Raw genomic sequence first — 22,531 nt, 5'->3', positions numbered from 1 at the left:
ATCAGGAGGCTTCATCATTCATAGTTAAAACACAGGACTCTCTGAAGCACGTCGTTAATGCTTTTATATCGTCTGTGTTTAAAATATTATTCATTTATTGATTTATTTGGGTTTGATTCATCAACAAGTTGCAGCCGACAGCATCTGAGAGGGAAAGCTGAGTCAACGTTTTGTATTCAGTCAAAACGCTCAGTTTCATGTGAAGAATCCCCTTTAAAGGCGGGGCAGGTGATTCTGGAGAAACCAGCTCGAGTGGCTAGAATCTGAAAATACACAGCCGGAACAAATCTGCCCCTTCCTCACAGAGCCCCTCCCCCAACACACACGAGCGCGCACAGGACCAATGAGGGCAGAGATCAGTTTGTGCCCAGATGGGAGGCTGACAGGCAGGTAGGCCATCCAGTTACTTTAGCCGGCTCAGATGATTGGTCGAGCTTTCTACAGCACTCCGGCTTCCACAGATGACTTCAGATATTCATTGCTATCGGGATGTTAGAGCATTCCATGGAATATAACAACAAGTGTATCTCGAGCCGGTTTCTCAAACCTACCCCACCTTTAGTGTAATCATCTTTATTGCACTTACAGCACCGACTCCCTCTGTGTTTACAGGGCTATTTAAACCGTGTGATAGCGAACGGGACTTCTGTAGAGGAGCTCAACTCTGTTAGAACTGTGGCTATGAGCAGTTGGTATTATCGCATCAACCGTATTTAATCTTCTCTTAATTTACATTATTTAAAATCTATATTCTATTGACTTTTTACACTACTTTTTATTTTGTATTTTTATCCCTTATTTTAGTCAAAAAATGTTTTGGTGAAATTTCTTTTTTTGTTAACTTTTTATTTTTTGGGTCAAATCATTCTTTTTATCAAATTGTTTTTTGGTCACATTTATTTGGGTCAACGTTATTTTGGGGAGCTTTAATATCACTCATCATAAATGATATAATGCTGACCGTGATGTTGAGGTAGACGCTGCGCTTGTCCTGGTCGTAGCTGACGAACACCGACTTCACGCCGACGTAGGAAACATCGATGGATCGAGGGAAGAGGAAGAAGACGGCGAGGCTGGAGAGGAGCAGGCAGACAGCCACGGACGCTGAGACGTAAACTTTCTGCAGAGCACACAAACACACACACACACACACACACACACAACCACACACAACACACAAGCACACACAACACACGCACACACACACACCACACACACACACACACACACACACACACACACAGCACACACACACACACACACACACACACACACACCACACACCACACACACACAACACACACACACACAACAACACACACCACACACACACACACACACACAACACACACACACCACACACACACACACACACACACACACACACACACACCACACACCACACACACCATACACACACGACAAGGTAATTGGTTTTTTAAACTACCTGGTTAATATTGGATATATCCTGCTCACATTAGGACCCACACAGTAGGGCTGTGCGATTATGGCAAAAATCCTAATCACGATTATTTGGTCAATAATTGATATCACGATTATTTTGACGATTATTCATTGACCATTATTGAACTTTAAAACAAATAATATTTTACAATAAAACAAGATCAACAAATATGTTGGAGCGCTCTTCCAAAACCATACTAAACATATATTATTAATATGATAAATACAAATAATTAGACCAAAATAAATGCAAATTTCAAACATGTTGCAGTGCACTGTCACAAACTACTGAACACTCCTTAACATATAGCCAACATGTTGGTAAAACATAATCAACATATTCCACTCAGTTAAAGGAATGGTATGCTCATGACACTCATTTTTAAATAATTATCATCCGATAAAACAGACCCGTCTCTGCCAGTCTTCTTTCTTTTAATCCGATGACATTATCAGTGATTTTAAACTGATTAATTACCGAAATAACATCAACACTGTGGGCGGCGCCATTTTACCGGACGTAAACCATGCGTTTGGTTTCGAGGACACGTTGATGTTCATGTTATTTACTGTAGTTACTCTCTTCAAATATGCCTCATTGTATCGCGAAACATTGCCACAATTCTGATAGGAACAATCCACGGAATGCTCGGTTCCATCTGTTGCCAAAAGGTAAGCGTAGGAAGTACGTTCGGAGGCAGTGGCTAGCGAAATGTGGCCGGCCCGAACCGGAAAGATCCACAGGCGCCATGTATGCAGCGAACATTCAAGTTTCGGACGACTACTCTGAGAGTATGATAAAACATAACATGGGATTTATTGAACAACCATTACTTAATGGAGATGCAGTACCATCGGTCTTTCTGGTTTCATCACCGACCAGGACACCAGTTCGGGCCAGTGAGAAATCGCCCTCTGCAAGTGTGAAGCGACGGAGGACCAGAAGTAGTGCTCGGAGTAAGAATAAGGTATGTTATAGCGCATTTCCATTGCAGCGGGTAGCCCCGTTTAAACGTCCTTTATCGTCCAGGCCAGGCCAGGACGGTGGCCTTTCCATATAGCGTAGTACCGGCTAGTGGGTATTTTCCCCCAGTTTTTCCGGCCCCATAAAATCGTGGTTCTAGGGCAGTGGTTCTCAAACTTTTTCGGTCAGGGCCCCCCCTTTGGAGAAAAAAAAAAGTCGGGGCCCCCCCAACACAAATAGTCAGGCTCAGTGGCGGCGCCAGAGATTTATTTTGGGGGTGCTGTGGGGTAGCTTGACCTTTCATAGAGCATGCTCAAACATTTAGGGTTTCCCATTAATGTACCGGGCGCTACAGTGGAATTTTCTACTGCAACACTCCCCACGCACATACACTATGTACCCGCGACTGTTACAATGAAGGCTCGATATCAAGTCTCGGCATATAGGTGTAAGCAGGGGTAAGTGCTATTTTTATAGGTGGTGTGTGGACCTCACATAGGGGGGTCCGGGGGCATGCTCCCCCGGGAAGATTTTAAATATTGAAGTTGAAAGCATCAATCTGGTGCACTTTGAGAGCAAAATGAAGAGATCTATGGATACATCTCTCAACACCCAGATGAAACAGAATTGTAAACAGATTTACTATTTCTTTATGGACATTTTATAAATCAACTCTTTTAAAACTTTATTCTTGTTTTACTGTCATATAGTATTTCATAGCTGTTTTTCATGTATTCTCTTATTTTCTTATAACTATAATGATCATATAAACGTGTGCCTCGGAAATAATTGTCTTACATTAATGGTGACCAAACGTTTGAGACCCATCTGAGATTAACACTGAGAGTCCTTTAGCTCACTGAGCCTCTCAGTCTGACAGGAGAGGACTCTCCTCCACTTTGTTTGTTAAAAAACTCCTTATATCCGTTAGCATAGCTCGCTAGCACCAGAAGCTAACATCAACGATCTCCGGTACGCTATCTCTCTCTCTCGCACGCACACAAAATGGCCACACACACACACACACACACACACACACACACACACACACACACACACACACACACACACACACACACACACACACACACACACACACACACACACACACACACACACACACACACACACACACACACACACACACACACACACACACACACACACACACACAACACACACACCACACACACCACACACACACACACCACACACACACACACACACCACACACACACACACACACACACACACACACCACACACACACACACACACACACTAATGACACACAGAGACCCAGACGTAATAGTACTGTATCATTATTTTCGAATCAATAATTTTTCAAAATATGATATTATTTTTTTTATAATCTTTTTTTTATTTTTAATAACCATTTTTCCTCCTGGTCTCTCGCGCCCCCCCTGTCATGCCTCTGCGCCCCCCTGGGGGGGCGCGCCCCCCACTTTGAGAACCACTGTTCTAGGGCCAGGGACAACGAGGCTGAGTATGCTAAACTAGAGAGGGAATCGCTAGTAAGGGTGGTACTACATGCATACATATCTAGTAATCAAAATCATTGTATCTACTAAGTAGGCTCGAACCTGTATGGCTGAATTCCCCCATCCAATCTCTTCATATTGCTCAAAACTTCTTCCTCGGCTGACGAGTCCGAACTCAAATACTCCATGTTTTCGTGTGTTTACAAAGTGAACGCATGGATGACGTCACGACCATCACGTGACTACTGAAAATGGGCAAAATGGCAGCGGCCTGACGGAATATACAGGTTTTGATAAAAAAAGAGCTATAAAATCATTATTTACCGGGAATATCGCTGATTTCTTCAGGGTATGGTTTAAACATAATGTTTCACTAAATACTGACGTTTTGATTAATTATCTAATGAGTGGAGCATTCCTTTAAACGTTGAAGGCTGGCCAACCGTCATGGTCCAAAAGTAACAGGAAATAAATGTTGAACTACAATTTAAGACCAAATAAAAATGTTTAGGCCACCATGGCAAATGCTGGTAGGGCTGCTCGTGTCATCTCTTAAAGATTGTTCGCTAGAAACACCAGCCTGTTTACATGGTCTGGTTTCAGAGATGAGCGCAGGTAGGGGACGATATTGCCACCTGTACTGAAGACCCTCAGCCACGCCCCGACACAGGGGGTGACGCCGGCCAATCACAAAAGCTTTGATGCGTTCAAGTGCATTATTCTGGCACAGGAAGATTATGTTACAGGACATTAACGATAAAACAGAATATTGTTGTTCTATTTTTAGACAATCTTGCGATCGACTGGTTGGGGCACCCCTGGGCTAGACCATAGGTCCGTTGTGGTGGCAAAGTAGTCAGCTGAAGCCACATCTCTCTCAACTTCCCCACGGCATTTGTCATATAGCGCAGGCAGCGCAGACCTGCTGAAATAATACCGAGACGGCATCGCGTAACGCTTGTCCAACGTGTTGACAAGTTGCTTAAAGCCCTGGTTGCTAACAGTGCTAACTGGGCACATATCTTTAGCGATGTGAAATGTAATGGCACCTGTAATATCTCTTCTTTTTAACGAGTTGCTGCTCTTGTTCTGACTTCTTCGCTCGCGCTGAACACTCACAACACGTCACTCCCACGTGGCCGAGTGGGCTTTTAGGGAGGGGCTAAAGCGCACCCAGCAAAATAATCGTATTTTGTCAATTATGCTGTTTTCATAATCGTCGCAAACCATAATCGTAATCGCGATTAAAATACGATTAATTGCACAGCCCTACCGTACACCCTGCCACACCCTGTACACACACACACACACACACACACACACACACAGGTCTTGGTTTTAAACTACCTGGTTAATGTTTGGATATATCCTGCTCACATTTATGACCCACACAGTATTATAATAATCACAGGAAATACAATTATAAAAAGACACAAGATGTTTGAACAAGAAAAGATCAAATAAAACTGAGACTTTTAAAGATAACAAGACATTTATTTGATTAAGAAAGGGAGAATATATACGTTTTAAGTCATTATGATTTCTCTTAACCCTTAAATCCCTGTGTAATCAAACTAAGTGTAAATACTCACGTCCTGCGGGGCCTCAGCCTCTGGTCGCTGTAAGGGATCAGAGCCACCAGTTGGTTCTCCTGTCCTGAGACAGAAACAGAGAGTCAGCTGTTAGTGGCAAGAGTACACATCCTTTACTCGAGTAGAAGTACACACATACTGTACTCAAGTAGAAGTACACTTCCTTTACTCAAGTAGAAGTACACATCCTTTACTCGAGTAGAAGTACACACATACTGTACTCAGTAGAAGTACACTTCCTTTACTCGAGTAGAAGTACACTTCCTTTCCTCAAGTAGAAGTACACTTCCTTTACTCGAGTAGAAGTACACTTCCTTTCCTCAAGTAGAAGTACACTTCCTGGGGGGGGGTGCGCGAAAAAAAAAAAAAAGTTTTAACAACATTATTTATTGACTTTTCATTCCGGTATAATCATTTTGCGCAAAGATGGCACTGTTTGTCAGAGCACTTCATCCTTCTGGGATTTCATGAAGAACAGCTCCAACGCCTGTGTGTATGGGAACGCCTCTGGTGCTGGTCCATTAACTGCCAGTGTTTCCCACAGATCTGAAATATACTTTGGGGGGTGGTGGTAGCGGGGGGGGGTTGAGGTGACGTGCAACAACATTAACCTTTCTGTTGGTCGCTTGTTAGCAGACCCTTCACGCGATGGCAGAGCGAACAGGTACAGGCAGGGTCCATAATGATAGCCCTATAGTTTAAATCTACTACCCACACATGAACATATGGAAATGGGTTACTATTTTAAAAAATAAATGTATTTATTAATGTATTTAGGAACCTATCCATGTGATTTTTAGTGGGGGTCGACCTCAAATCCTCTAGGGGGGTCCAGGGGCATGCCCCCCCCGGTAAGATTTTATTTTTTATTTTGGAGTTAAATGCATCAATCTGGTGCATTTTGAGGGGAAAATAAAGAGACTAGATCAGGGGTGGCCAACCAGTCAGAGGTTAAGAGCCACATTTCTTCTATGTTACTGCAAAGAGCCACATCAAACACACAGGCACTGATACCGCTTGTTTCCGTTTTTTTGTTTTCTGGAGACAAGATTTCAACCACGTCACTGATGCATTTTTGTGGCATTGGGATATATATTTTTTAAATCCTCTGGAGCAGAGAGAGGAGCTGTGTATTATTGTTATTGATTAATGCATCAGTGTTTCTTAGGGTCAAAAACACTAAATTCACAACTTAAAATGAAAGCGTTTAGTTTATTTAATAAAAGAGCACATGTTCAATGTGAAAAGTGACAGTAGTTATAGATTATTTGCAATTTGGTGCTATATATATTTAAAAAAAAAAAATTATATATATTTTTTAAACACCTTGAATTTCAGGGGGGGGCGCGGGGCTCCGTTGGCGGGGCGCAGCGCCCCTCCAAAACAATGGTAGGGGAAACACTGGATAGTGTTTAATCAACGATAGGTTTCCCCCCTTCAAAGGTGATTGGTTCACTGCATCGCAGGTATTATTGTGATTGGCTCTTGGGCCACATCAAAATTAGACTTGCTGTCATCCTCTCATACTGACACCTGACACCACACATACACACCGGGAGCCGGGACGAAAGTAACGGAGCGATTTTATCCGAGCCCAAACAACTTTGACCAGCCAAATTACGTTAATACTTAACAGACCTACTAAATATCAGGTTTAACTGTCAGGAGTAGCTAGTGTTGTCACGATACCAACATTTTGGTTTCGATACCAAGTCAAGAATTGCGATTCCGATTATTTTTCGATACTTTTCTTAAAAAACAGTCTTAAATGTAATTATTGTGCTTTATTTCACACCAGAACCATAACCATAACACAAACTTTTAAACAATGAGAACAATAAATTAAATAAATGACAAGATTTCCTATTAAATACAATTAATACATTTCTTACAGACAGGCCTCGTGGTGTCCGTAGGCTTGCCCTCACTGTCAGAGATATAGCTCAAATACTTCAAAATTTCGCTTCTGGCGTCTTTTTTGTCAACAAGCCGAGGCGCAGCGGCAGTTGCACTCCCACTTGCAGCCATGCTTCTCGTTTTCTCACATGCTCTGGCAGCTAGCGCGTGCACGAGAGAGGGGAGGGACTTAGAGCGTGCTTGAGAGGGGAGGGACTTAGAGCGTGCTTGAGAGGGGCGGGACTGCAGGCACGGCTGCAGTGCAGGGAGTGGAAGCAGAGCGCTGAACACACACGGCTCTTATTAAAAAAGCGCTTTCTCACCGGAGTACTTTCCCCCGTCATTCTTAAAGTACCGATACTAATGAAACGGAGGAATCGTAACATTTTTAAGGGCAGGGTATCGCGGTACCTTTCAAGTATCGGTACACCGTGCAACACTAGTCAGGAGTCAGTGTCTCTCCCCCAAACTCACACATATACAATTCGATATGAACTGAAGAGCCGCATGAAACTAGGCAAAGAGCCGCATGCGGCTCGAGAGCCGCGGGTTGGCCACCCCTGGACTAGATCTATGGAAACACCTATATTAAACAGAACTGTATACATTTCAATAATCATAAAATCAAGGCCATAACCAACAACATACCATTTCCAATATGAAAAAAACACTGAAACTTGTTAATTTATTTTTGGTTCATTTATAGTTGTGAGTGTGTCTGTGCTCCTGAATCAGCCTCTCCTGTCTCCCCCCTCTCCCTCCTCTCCCCCCCTCCTCTTTGAGGCAGCAGCAAAGACTAGTTTTCTCTCAACAAGTTTTAAAAGTGTATCTTACCTTTTCTCACCTAGTTAACTTTTTATTTATTTATTCATGCATATTTGACTAATCACATTACATTTCATTTAGCTGACGCTTTTATCCAAAGCGACTTGTAATGACCGATTACAGGGACATTCTCCCTGGAGTAACTAAGGGCTAAGTGCCTTACTCAAGGGCACACTAGTGGTGGTGTTCCTGGCGGGATTTGAACTCACAGCCTTCCGATCTTCAGCCCACCTCACTATCAATTAGACCAATCACTACCCTCTCTAATGGAAATATGTGTTTACATAAATGGTGGCCACACCGTTTGAGACCCACTGAGAACTAAGTTAACTATCTAAACACTCAGAGTCCTTTACCTCACCTGAGCTGAGGTTATCCCGAGCTTGAATGACACACAGAGACCAATCAAGGGCTTTGATTTATGATCTGTATGACAGTGGCCATGTCGGCAGGCCACATCATGTGGACAGCCAGTCACCCTGTGTGAGGCAGGCCACTTAACAGGCCAGAAGGAGGCGAGATCAGAGCAAGGGAGCGAGGGATCATTGTCTACAAGTTAATCGATCGCAGATGGCGTCGTGGTCACGGACGAATAAAAAAAAAAAATGTATAAAAAAAACTAAAAAAAACTAAATGGGTCGCGAAATATACTTGGGCGGCCGTTACTATACCTGGGCGGCCCGCCCAGGTATAGTCTATGTGTGGGAAACCCTGAAGTAGAAGTACACACATACTGTACTCAAGTAGAAGTACACATCCTTTACTCGAGTAGAAGTACACACATACTGTACTCAAGTAGAAGTACACATCCTTTACTCAAGTAGAAGTACACACATACTGTACTCAAGTAGAAGTACACGTCCTTTACTCGAGTAGAAGTACACACATCCTTCACTCAAGTAGAAGTACTCACATCCTTTACTCAAGTAGAAGTACACACATCCTGTACTCACGTAGAAGTACAGATACTCATGTTTAAAAAACACTCTGGTGAAAGTAGAAGTACTGACTAAACTTCTTTACTCAAGTAAAAGTAAAGAGGCTTTGAAGTGTCCTTCAGTAAAAAGTACCCATAACTAGCAGCTGCTTTAAAGAGTACCTGACCTCCCTTTATATTAATAGAACAATAATGTCATTGTTAGCTAATGAATGTTTCCATGCTGAACAACGGCAACATGACAACGTTTCCATTGGTCCCTCTTCTTTAGAGAAGACCAGGAAATGATGGATACACGGATCGTGTTCAAATCAATAGGCACGCAATGACTCTAAAGAATAATGATCACGCACCAAACACACATTCAGACTAAAGGAACCAGCTGTTTGGAAAATGAGAGAAGTAGAAAGTACAGGTATTTGAGTTCAACATGTAAGAAGTAGAAAGTACAGGTATTTGAGTTCAACATGTAAGAAGTAGAAAGTACAGGTATTTGAGTTCAACATGTAAAGTAGAAAGTACAGGTATTTGAGTTCAACATGTAAGAAGTAGAAAGTACAGGTATTTGAGTTCAACATGTAAGAAGTAGAAAGTACAGGTATTTGAGTTCAACATGTAGAAGTAGAAAGTACAGGTATTTGAGTTCAACATGTAAGAAGTAGAAAGTACAGGTATTTGAGTTCAACATGTAAGAAGTAGAAAGTACAGGTATTTTGAGTTCAACATGTAAGAAGTAAAGAAAGTACAGGTATTTGAGTTCAACATGTGAGAAGTAGAAAGTACAGGTATTTGAGTTCAACATGTGAGAAGTAGAAGTACAGGTATTTGAGTTCACATGTGAGAAGTAGAAAGTACAGGTATTTGAGTTCAACATGTGAGAAGTAGAAAGTCGTATTTGAGTTCAGACATGTAAGAAGTAGAAAGTACAGGTATTGGAGTTCAACATGTGAGAAGTAGAAAGTACAGTATTTGAGTTCAACATGAAGAGAGTAGCAAAGTACAGGTAATTTGAGTTCAAACATGTGAGAAGTAGAAAGTACAGGTATTTGTGTCAACATGTAAGAAGTAGAAAGTACAGGGTATTTGTGTTCAACATGTAGAAGTAGAAGTACAGGATATTTGAGTTCAAACATGTAAGAAGTAGAAGTACAGGTATTTGGGTTCAACATGTAAGAAGTAGAAAGTACAGGTATTTGAGTTCAACATGTGAGAAGTAGAAAGTACAGGTATTTGAGTTCAACATGTAAGAAGTAGAAAGTACAGGTATTTGAGTTCAACATGTAAGAAGTAGAAAGTACAGGTATTTGAGTTCAACATGTAAGAAGTAGAAAGTACAGGTATTTGAGTTCAACATGTAAGAAGTAGAAAGTACAGGTATTTGAGTTCAACATGTAAGAAGTAGAAAGTACAGGTATTTGAGTTCAACATGTAAGAAGTAGAAAGTACAGGTATGAGTTCAACATGTAAGAAGTAGAAAGTACAGGTATTTGAGTTCAACATGTAAGAAGTAGAAAGTACAGGTATTTGAGTTCAACATGTAAGAAGTAGAAAGTACAGGTATTTGAGTTCAACATGTAGAAGTAGAAAGTACAGGTATTTGAGTTCAACATGTGAGAAGTAGAAGTACAGGTATTTGTGTTCAACATGTAAGAAGTAGAAAGTACAGGTATTTGAGTTCAACATGTGAGAAGTAGAAAGTACATGTATTTGAGTTCAACATGTAAGAAGTAGAAAGTACAGGTATTTGAGTTCAACATGTAAGAAGTAGAAAGTACAGGTATTTGAGTTCAACATGTGAGAAGTAGAAAGTACAGGTATTTGAGTTCAACATGTGAGAAGTAGAAAGTACAGGTATTTGAGTTCAACATGTAGAGAGTAGAAAAGTACAGGTATTTGAGTTCAACATGTAGAAGAAGTAGAAAAGTACAGGTATTTGAGTTCAACATGTAAGAAGTAGAAAGTACAGGTATTTGAGTTCAACATGTAGAGAAGTAGAAAGTACAAGGTATTTGAGTTCAACATGTAAGAAGTAGAAAGTACAGGTATTTGAGTTCAACATGAGAGAAGTAGAAAAGTAGAAGTATTTGTGTTCAACATGTAAGAAGTAGAAAGTACAGGTATTTGAGTTCAACATGTAAGAAGTAGAAAGTACAGGTATTTGAGTTCAACATGTAAGAAGTAGAAAGTACAGGTATTTGAGTTCAACATGTAGAAGTAGAAAGTACAGGTATTTGTGTTCAACATGTAAGAAGTAGAAAGTACAGGTATTTGTGTTCAACATGTAAGAAGTAGAAAGTACAGGTATTTGAGTTCAACATGTAAGAAGTAGAAAGTACAGGTATTTGAGTTCAACATGTAGAAGTAGGAAAGTACAGGTATTTTGAGTTCAACATGTGAAGAAGTAGAAAGTACAGGTATTTGAGTTCAACATGTAAGAAGTAGAAAGTACAGGTATTTGGGTTCAACATGTAAGAAGTAGAAAGTACAGGTATTTGGGTTCAACATGTAAGAAGTAGAAAGTACAGGTATTTGAGTTCAACATGTAAGAAGAAAGTACAGGTATCTGAGTTCAACATGTAAGAAGTAGAAAGTACAGGTATTTGAGTTCAACATGTAAGAAGTAGGAAGTAGAAAGTACAGGTATTTGAGTTCAACATGTGAGAAGTAGAAAGTACAGATATTTGAGTTCAACATGTAAGAAGTAGGAAGTAGAAAGTACAGGTATTTGTGTTCAACATGTAAGAAGTAGAAAGTACAGGTATTTGAGTTCAACATGTGAGAAGTAGAAAGTACAGGTATTTGTGTTCAACATGTAAGAAGTAGAAAGTACAGATATTTGAGTTCAACATGTAAGAAGTAGAAAGTACAGGTATTTGTGTTCAACATGTGAGAAGCAGAAAGTACAGGTATTTGAGTTCAACATGTAAGAAGTAGAAAGTACAGGTATTTGAGTTCAACATGTAAGAAGTAGAAAGTACAGGTATTTGAGTTCAACATGTAAGAAGTAGAAAGTACAGGTATTTGAGTTCAACATGTGAGAAGTAGGAAGTACAGGTATTTGAGTTCAACATGTGAGAAGTAGGAAGTAGAAAGTACAGGTATTTGTGTTCAACATGTAAGAAGTAGAAAGTACAGGTATTTGAGTTCAACATGTGAGAAGTAGAAAGTACAGGTATTTGAGTTCAATATGTGAGAAGTAGGAAGTAGAAAGTACAGGTATTTGTGTTCAACATGTAAGAAGTAGAAAGTACAGGTATTTGAGTTCAACATGTGAGAAGTAGAAAGTACAGGTATTTGTGTTCAACATGTAAGAAGTAGAAAGTACAGGATATTTGAGTTCAACATGTAAGAAGTAGAAAGTACAGGTATTTGTGTTCAACATGTGAGAAGCAGAAAAGTACAGGTATTTGAGTTCAACATGTAAGAAGTAGAAAGTACAGGTATTTGAGTTCAACATGTAAGAAGTAGAAAGTACAGGTATTTGAGTTCAACATGTAAGAAGTAGAAAGTACAGGTATTTGAGTTCAACATTAGAAGTAGAAAGTACAGGTATTTGAGTTCAACATGTAAGAAGTAGAAAGTACAGGTATTTGAGTTCAACATGTAAGAAGTAGAAAGTACAGGTATTTGGGTTCAACATGTGAGAAGTAGAAAGTACAGGTATTTGAGTTCAACATGTAAGAAGTAGAAAGTACAGGTATTTGAGTTCAACATGTAAGAAGTAGAAAGTACAGGTATTTGAGTTCAACATGTAAGAAGTAGAAAGTACAGGTATTTGGTTCAACATGTAAGAAGTAGAAAGTACAGGTATTTGAGTTCAACATGTAAGAAGTAGAAAGTACAGGTATTTGGGTTCAACATGTAAGAAGTAGAAAGTACAGGTATTTGAGTTCAACATGTAAGAAGTAGAAAGTACAGGTATTTTTCAACATGTAAGAAGTAGAAAGTACAGGTATTTGAGTTCAACATGTAGAAGTAGAAAGTACAGGTATTTGGTTCAACATGTAAGAAGTAGAAAGTACAGGTATTTGAGTTCAACATGTAAGAAGTAGAAAGTACAGGTATTTGAGTTCAACATGTAAGAAGTAGAAAGTACAGGTATTTGTTTCAACATGTAAGAAGTAGAAAGTACAGGTATTTGAGTTCAACATGTAAGAAGTAGAAAGTACAGGTATTTGAGTTCAACATGTAAGAAGTAGAAAGTACAGGTATTTGAGTTCAACATGTAAGAAGTAGAAAGTACAGGTATTTGAGTTCAACATGTAAGAAGTAGAAAGTACAGGTATTTGAGTTCAACATGTAAGAAGTAGAAAGTACAGGTATTTGTAGTTCAACATGTAAGAAGTAGAAAGTACAGGTATTTGTGTTCAACATGTAAGAAGTAGAAAGTACAGGTATTGAGTTCAACATGTAAGAAGTAGAAAGTACAGGTATTTGAGTTCAACATGTAAGAAGTAGAAAGTACAGGTATTTGATGTTCAACATGTAAGAAGTAGAAAGTACAGGTATTTGGGTTCAACATGAAGAAGTAGAAAGTACAGGTATTTGAGTTCAACATGTAAGATAGTAGAAAGTACAGGTATTTGAGTTTCAACACGTAAGAAGTAAGAAAGTACAGGTATTTGTGTTCAACATGTAAGAAGTAGAAAGTACAGGTATTTGAGTTCAACATGTAAGAAGTAGAAGTACAGGGTATTTGAGTTCAACATGTAGGAAGTAGAAAGTACAGGTATTGGGTTCAACATGTAAGGAAGTAGAAAGTACAGGGATTTGAGTCAAACAGGTAAGAAGAGGAAAGTACAGGTATTTGAGTTCAACATGTAAGAAGTAGAAAGTACAGGTTTTGCGTTCAACATGTAAGAAGTAGAAAGTACAGGTCATTTGAGTTCAACATGTAAGAAAGTAGAAAGTAAAGGTAATGTTGAGTTCAACATGTAAGTAAGTAGAAAGTAGCAACAGGTATTGAGGTTTCAAAGTGTGAAGAAAGTAGAAAGTACAGGTATTTGAGTTCAACATGTAAGAAGTAGAAAGTACACGGTATTGTGTTCAACATGTAAGAAGTAGAAAGTACAGGTATTTGGGTCATCAACATGTAAGAAGTAGAAAGCAGTACAGGTAGTTGAGTTCAACATGTAAGACAGTAGAAAGTACAAGGTATTTGTGTTCAACGATGAGAGAATGTAGAAAGTAACAGGTATTGAGTTCAACATGTAAGAAGTAGAAAGTACAGGTATTTGAGTTCAACATGTAAGAAGTAGAAAGTACAGGTATTGTGTTCAACATGTAAGAAGTAGAAAGTACAGGTATTTGAGTTCAACATGTAAGAAGTAGAAAGTACAGGTATTTGTGTTCAACATGTGAGAAGTAGAAAGTACAGGTATTTGAGTTCAACATGTTGAGAAGTAGAAAGTACAGGTATTTGAGTTCAACATGTAAGAAGTAGAAAGTACAGGTATTTGGGTTCAACATGTAGAAGTAGAAAGTACAGGTATTTGTGTTCAACACTGTAAGAAGTATAAAGTACAGGTATTTGAGTTCAACATGTAAGAAGTAGAAGTACAGGTATTTGGGTTCAAACATGTAAGAAGTAGAATAAAGTACAGGTAGTTTGAGTTCAACAGTAAGAAGTAGAAAGTACAGTATGTTTGAGTTCAACAGTAAGAAGTAGAAAGTAGTCAGGTATTTTGAGTTCAACATGTAAGAAGTAGAAGTACAGGTATTTGTGTTCAACATGTAAGAAGTAGAAAGTACAGGTATTTGTGTTCAACATGTGAAGAAGTAGAAAGTACAGGTATTTGGTTCAACATGTAAGAAGTAGAAAGTACAGGTATTTGGTTCAACATGTAAGAAGTAGAAAGTACAGGTATTTGGTTCAACATGTAAGAGTAGTAGAAAGTACAGGTATTTGAGTTCAACATGTAAGAAGTAGAAAGTACAGGTATTTGGTTCAACATGTAAGAAGTAGAAAGTACAGGTATTTGTGTTCAACATGTAAGAAGTAGAAAGTACAGGTATTTGGTTCAACATGTAAGAAGTAGAAAGTACAGGTATTTGAGTTCAACATGTAAGAAGTAGAAAGTACAGGTATTTGAGTTCAACATGTAAGAAAGTAGAAAGTACAGGTATTTGGTTCAACATGTAAGAAGTAGAAAGTACAGGTATTTGAGTTCAACATGTAAGAAGTAGAAAGTACAGGTATTTGGTTCAACATGTAAGAAGTAGAAAGTACAGGTATTTGGTGTTCAACATGTAAGAGAGTAGAAAGTACAGGTATTGTGTTCAAACATTAAGAAGTAGAAAGTACAGGTATTTGAGTTCAACATGTAAGAAGTAGAAAGTACAGGTATTTGGGTTCAACATGTAAGAGTAAAAGTACAGGTTTTGGTTCAAATGTAAGAAGTATAAAGGTACAGTTTTGGGTTCAACATGTAAGAAGTAGAAAGTACAGGTATTGGGGTTCAACATGTAGAGAGTAGAAAGTACAGGTATTTGTGTTCACATGTAAGAAGTTATAAAGTACAGGTATTTGAGTTCAACATGTAAGAAGTAGAAAGTACAGGTATTTGAGTTGCAAACAATTGTAAGAAGTAGAAAGTACAGGTATTTGGAGTTCAACATGTAAGAAGTATAAAGTACAGGTATTTGGGTCAACATGTGAGAAGTAGAAAGTACAGGTATTTGAGTTCAACATGTAGAAGTAGAAAGTACAGGTATTTGAGTTCAACCATGTAAGAAGTAGAAAGTACAGGTATTTGAGTTCAACATGTAAGAAGTAGAAAGTACAGGTATTTGAGTTCAACATGTAAGAAGTAGAAAGTACAGGTATTTGTGTTCAACATGAGAGAAGTAGAAAGTACAGGTATTTGAGTTCAACATGTAAGAAGTAGAAAGTACAGGTATTTGAGTTCAACATGTAAGAAGTAGAAAGTACAGGTATTTGTGTTCAACATGTAAGAAGTAGAAAGTACAGGTATTTGAGTTCAACATGTAAGAAGTAGAAAGTACAGGTATTTGTGTTCAACATGTAAGAAGTAGAAAGTACAGGTATTTGAGTTCAACATGTAAGAAGTAGAAAGTACAGGTATTTGAGTTCAACATGTAAGAAGTAGAAAGTACATTTGGTTCAACATGTAAGAAGTAGAAAGTACAGGTATTTGTGTTCAACATGTAAGAAGTAGAAAGTACAGGTATTTGAGTTCAACATGTAAGAAGTAGAAAGTACAGGTATTTGAGTTCAACATGTAAGAAGTAGAAAGTACAGGTATTTGAGTTCAACATGTAAGAAGTAGAAAGTACAGGTATTTGAGTTCAACATGTAAGAAGTAGAAAGTACAGGTATTTGAGTTCAACATGTAAGAAGTAGAAAGTACAGGTATTGTGTTCAACATGTAAGAAGTAGAAAGTACAGGTATTTGTGTTCAACATGTAAGAAGTATAAAGTACAGGTATTTGAGTTCAACATGTAAGAAGTAGAAAGTACAGGTATTTGGTTCAACATGTAAGAAGTAGAAAGTACAGGTATTTGGTTCAACATGTAAGAAGTAGAAGAAAGTACAGGTAGTTGGTTCAACATGTAAGAAGTAGAAAGTACAGGTATTTGGGTTCAACATGTAAGAAGTAGAAAGTACAGGTATTTGTGTTCAACATGTAAGAAGTAGAAAGTACAGGTATTTGTGTTCAACATGTAAGAAGTAGAAAGTACAGGTATTTGTGTTCAACATGTAAGAAGTAGAAAGTACAGGTATTTGGTTCAACATGTAAGAAGTAGAAAGTACAGGTATTTGTGTTCAACATGTAAGAAGTAGAAAGTACAGGTATTTGAGTTCAACATGTAAGAAGTAGAAAGTACAGGTTTCCCGTATTTGTGTTCAACATGTAAGCAGTAGAACGTACAGTTATTGGTGTTTCAACATTGTAAGGAAGTAGAATAAAGTACAGGTATTTGTTGTTCAACATGTTAAGAAGTAGGAAGTACAAGGTATTTGTGTCACTAACATGTTGTAGATAAGTAGAAAGTACAGGTATTTTGTGTTCAACATGTGAGAGGTAGAAAGTACAGGTATTTGTGTTCAACATGTAAGAAGTAGAAAGTACAGGTATTTGTGTTCAACATGTAAGAAGTATAAAGTACAGGTATTTGTGTTCAACATGTAAGAAGTAGAAAGTACAGGTATTTGTGTTCAACATATAAGAAGTAGAAAGTACAGGTATTTGGGTTCAACATGTAAGAAGTAGAAAGTACAGGTATTTGTGTTCAACATGTAAGAAGTATAAAGTACAGGTATTTGGGTTCAACATGTAAGAAGTATCAAGTACAGGTATTTGGGTTCAACATGTAAGAAGTAGAAAGTACAGGTATTTGGGTTCAACATGTAAGAAGTAGAAAGTACAGGTATTTGTGTTCAACATGTAAGAAGTAGAAAGTACAGGTATTTGAGTTCAACATGTAAGAAGTAGAAAGTACAGGTATTTGAGTTTAAAGTGTAAGAAGTAGAAAGTACAGGTATTTGAGTTCAACATGTAAGAAGTAGAAAGTACAGGTATTGAGGTTCAACATGTGAGAAGTAGAAAGTACAGGTATTTGAGTTCAACATGTAAGAAGTAGAAAGTACAGGTATTTGAGTTCAACATGTAAGAAGTAGAAAGTACAGGTATTTGAGTTCAACATGTAAGAAGTAGAAAGTACAGGTATTTGAGTCAACATGTAAGAAGTAGAAAGTACAGGTATTTGTGTTCAACATGTGAGAAGTAGAAAGTACAGGTATTTGAGTTCAACATGTAAGAAGTAGAAAGTACAGGTATTTGAGTTCAACATGTAAGAAGTAGAAAGTACAGGTATTTGTGTTCAACATGTGAGAAGTAGAAAGTACAGGTATTTGTGTTCAACACATAAGAAGTAGAAAGTACAGGTATTTGTGTTCAACATGTGAGAAGTAGAAAGTACAGGTATTTGAGTTCAACATGTAAGAAGTAGAAAGTACAGGTATTGAGTTCAACATGTAAGAAGTAGAAAGTACAGGTATTTGAGTTCAACATGTAAGAAGTAGAAAGTACAGGTATTTGAGTTCAACATGTAAGAAGTAGAAAGTACAGGTATTTGAGTTCAACATGTAAGAAGTAGAAAGTACAGGTATTTGGGTTCAACATGTAAGAAGTAGAAAGTACAGGTATTTGAGTTCAACATGTGAGAAGTAGAAAGTACAGGTATTTGAGTTCAACATGTGAGAAGTAGAAAGTACGTAGTGGAGTAAAGTACTGATACCAGAAACATGTACTTAAGTACAGTAACGAAGTATTTGTATATACTTCCCACCTCTGCTCAGCTGTTAGTGGGAATACCTGGACCTCTGATTCAGTCTTTTTACTTTCTGACTTGAATCTAATTTGGCAGATCGTGTTTTCTTTTATAAGAAAGCTGTTTTTGTTTGTCATTATTTAAACGTGTAAATTGGCTGGTGAGCCCTCTTCATTATTTTAACAAATAAACATCATCTACTAATTTTGCCAGTGGATTAATAAAGTGTGTCTTCTTCTTTCCTCCCGCTCATTTGTATATGTTGTTGCTTCCCTTGGTACCCCGAGTTTAGGAGGGAACGTAACATGTCTATGAAGTGTTTTGATATTAGGTCATGACGCAGCAAATCTGGGTCAGCTCCGTTGCTCCCCCGTTTTTAGAGATGTGGGTACGGAGGAGAAGAGAGGGGTTTATTTCCTGACACTTTGAGAGTCTCCTGACACACCGGGGACACACCGGGGACACATGGTGATGTAGAGGAGACATCACTTAGTGAGTCTCCTGACACACCGGGGACACACTGGGGAAACATGGTGATGTAGAGGAGACATCACTTAGTGAGTCTCCTGACACACCGGGGGGACACTGGGGAAACATGGTGATGTAGAGGAGACATCACTTAGTGAGTCTCCTGACACACCGGGGGGGGACACCGGGGACACACACCGGGGACACACACCGGGGACACACACCGGGGACACACGGGGGACACATTGATGTAGAAAAGACATCAAAAAGTGCATTTTGCATGATAGGAGACCTTTAAGAAGTCAGTAAAGGTGTGTTACCTCTGGGGATGCGTCCGGTTCCCTGGCAGGAGGGACACGTGACGCTGTCCCGTCCCGTGAACTCAACGTACGGGAACGCAGAGATGTCTCCCACCTTCTCCTCCTCCTCTTCCTCCAGAGGAGACGCCATGCTGTCCTGACCCTCATCGGGCTGCTTCGTGAGGAGAGAGAAAGACTTCCCCATCCTCACATCTGCAAACACAAACACTGCGAGTCAAACACCAACAGGTGCAGAGATGAGGTCACTGGGGAAAAGTCAAATTATGAAAAAAAAAATCTTAATTCAGAGTAAAAAGTGACATCTTGAGAAATGACATATTTGCAAAATGTTCTTCCTTACAATTTAAAAATCTTTCTCAAAGTTCACTTTTTTTCTCAAATTTCACTTTTTCCTTAGAATTTGACTTATTTTTCAAAATGTGTAGAATTCTTAAAAAAAATGAAATTCTGAGAAAAAAATCTAAAATCTGTAAAAATTCTCATTTTGAAAAATAAGTCAAATTACGAGGAAAGTCACTATCTGAGAGAAAAAGCAAAAGTTCTGTCATAAATCTGAAATATAAGAAAAAAATGAAATTTTTAACCAAATAAGACATTTTGGAAAAAAAGCCATAATCTGAGAAAAAGTCAATTTCGAAGGAAAAAATATAAAATTATAAAAAAAAGTGAAATATAAGGAAAACATTTTAGGAAAAAATGTTGTATTGTAAGGAAGAACATTTTGCAAATAAAAACTCTAAATTATTTTTGAAAAAAATCTTAATTCTGGTAAAACATTTTGGAAAAAAGTCATAATGTGAGAAAAAGTCAAATTAAAAAGGGAAAAAATGAAATTATGATTTTTTTTTCTAATTTAAAAAAAAGTCCTGATTCTGGGAAGAAAGTTTAAAAGCTCTGGGCAAAATTCTAAATGTGAAAAATAAGTGAAATGAATGTTTCAAGGGAAATATACTGCTGATGCTCAGGTCTGCTCTGATTGGCTGGCTCTGTGTTGTGGCTGTCAGTTAGCTTGTTAGCTACAACTAGCTGTCAGTTAGCTTGTTAGCTACAACTCAGTTAATCCCCTCTGAACAGTAGCATTTAGCACTGTGCACTTTAACCTGGAGCTAACGGCCTAACAGCTGAGATAAGATGGAGCTTTATTCATATACATCAGGAGTTAAAACAGCAACAGGATAAGACAGAAACACACAGAGAGAAGACATGAGAATATTCACGGGGATAATCAGAAAACAGCTCAGAATAAACATGTATTTACAGCAGGAATGGTAGAAAAAACTAAAACAAACAACGTGATTTAAACTCCGGTACAGCTTCAGATATACAGATATGAGGTTACATTATAGTTAAATATACGTTAGCAGCTCATGTGTCGGGAATTCAACTACAGACAGAGTCTCAAATGTTACACAATAACACAATACACGTTAGTGTTGTTGTCAGAAAACAGCAGTTAGCTTCGAGCTAACAAACTCCAAACTGGTTAGCATTAGCTGTTGCTAACATCAGCTAGCTCGCGGTTTTAATATACAGACTCGAGTCCAGGAGGAGTTAAAGCCCCTTAGTGTTTAATGAGGTTACAGTTAGAGATGTACCTGCTGAGGGTGAGTCTTTATTTATCACCTGGATCCTGTTTGTTTATCCTCCGACAGAACAGACATGCGCACTAAGGATTCTTCTTCTTCTTCGGATTTAATGAAGGGGTGGAAACAAGCGTTAGAGGTGCATTACCGCCACCTGCTGGATGGAGTGTGGACTAGCAAGGACCCGGACAAAAAACAACAAGTACATGATCTTAATCAATGCAGCATTTCTAAATAAATAAAGCTGTATATTTATCCTCCTCATCACTAAATATGTTAGATTTAACAAACCCCACATTGTCTCTTCACAATGAAAGGTCTATAAAGACTTTGCATCATCACGTCACCAAATCACCACTTGTGGAAGATTACAACCAAGTCTAAGGTATTTTAAATTATCCTAATTAGCGCTGTTTCAACCAAATAATGCAAAAATAACAAAAAAGTCCATTTCTGGTAGCCGGTACTTTATGCACGTTTTATGGTTTCTGTCGGCTTTTATAATCAATGATCTCATGTTGATAATGCTTTTATTCTGTTTCTTATAATGAAGGTTCACTATTTTACACATTTACCTCTTTATGTATTAATAATAATTATAATGCATGTTATTTATAATAATAATAATATATGTTATTTCTATAGCGCTTTTCTTGAACCCAAAGACGCTTTTTTTAGTCAAAGTCAATCGTTAGCTTTACATTTGGGAGGGTAGACAAACAACACAGAGACAAAGCCAAAAAGAAACAAAACACAACAGAAAAGCAGTCAGGAGGAAGTTGGTTGAGAGGGGGGGGGGCTTATGGATACAGAGTTGAAGAGGTGGGTTTTGAGGCGGGACCGGAACAGGGTGAGGGACTCAGACTCACGGAGGTCTTGGGGGAGGGAGTTCCAGAGCTTCGGGGCTGCCACAGAGAAGGCTCTGTCCCTGAAGCTCCGGAGTTTGGCCTTGGGGATGGAAAGCAAACCGGCTGAGGTGGATCTGAGGGTCCGGGGTGGATGGTAGAGGATGAGGAGGTCAGTGAGGTAGGGGGGGGCCAGATGGTGGAGTGCTTTGTAAGTGAGGACCAGGAGTTTGTAGAGGATGCGGTGTGAAACATATAAAGCTTTTCCTGGTGCTCAAAGCGCTTAAATATTGTCTCTGTATTGTATGTCATGTACTTCCATGCCTTTAGCTTCGACCTATCGCTAAGCCACGCCCCCTTTGAAAACTCGGACAAACAAAGCCGACCGTGAATGACCGTTGATAATGGCCGCGGGGGGAGTTCAAGTTAAAATAACATTAAAATAGAAGCAAGAGCAGATGAAAGTTAACAGTTAAAAGCAAGAGTAAAAAGGTAGCCATGTATTTCTTAATATAAAATATCTAATCTTGTTGCCTGTCGTGTGTAGTGGTGACTGTTGTGTAACCATTGAAATGATAATATGATGTTGAATGTTAGCAGTGGTGGTCACTACATTAAATCTATAACTATAACTGTCCTTGTTGGTCATCATGTTCACTGTTATGCACCTGGCTGACTGTAAAGTTACCTTTGTTTGGGTGAGGGTCTGTGTCTTTTCGGAGCAGCACACACGAGAGCCCGGATGGGATCTGGATATTCCAGAGTTGGCTTCCCATCTCTGAAGTGCTTTGAGGTGAAAAGACAGTTAGCAAAAGTTAGCTAAAAACACCAGCTAACTAGC

The 22,531-nt window shown here is 38.6% G+C and overlaps 1 protein-coding gene across 1 annotated transcript; it reads right to left on the bottom strand.

Annotated features, from left to right (window-relative positions):
* Positions 1-961: 961 nt before the first annotated feature.
* Positions 962-20,949, bottom strand: LOC117535416 (transmembrane protein 106B-like; the record flags this gene model as incomplete). The annotated part of the gene is given in 4 exon segments (XM_034199867.1): positions 962-1,120; positions 5,518-5,585; positions 19,263-19,454; positions 20,858-20,949. Coding segments are annotated over 3 exon segments (411 nt in total), but the record flags the coding sequence as incomplete, so codon positions are not given.
* Positions 20,950-22,531: the final 1,582 nt, after the last annotated feature.

Source organism: Gymnodraco acuticeps, unplaced genomic scaffold, assembly GCF_902827175.1.
Source record: "Gymnodraco acuticeps unplaced genomic scaffold, fGymAcu1.1, whole genome shotgun sequence".
NCBI lineage: Eukaryota > Metazoa > Chordata > Actinopteri > Perciformes > Bathydraconidae > Gymnodraco > Gymnodraco acuticeps.
The sequence above is the reverse complement of the archived record's forward strand: the minus strand, read 5'-3'. Positions and strand labels throughout refer to the sequence as shown.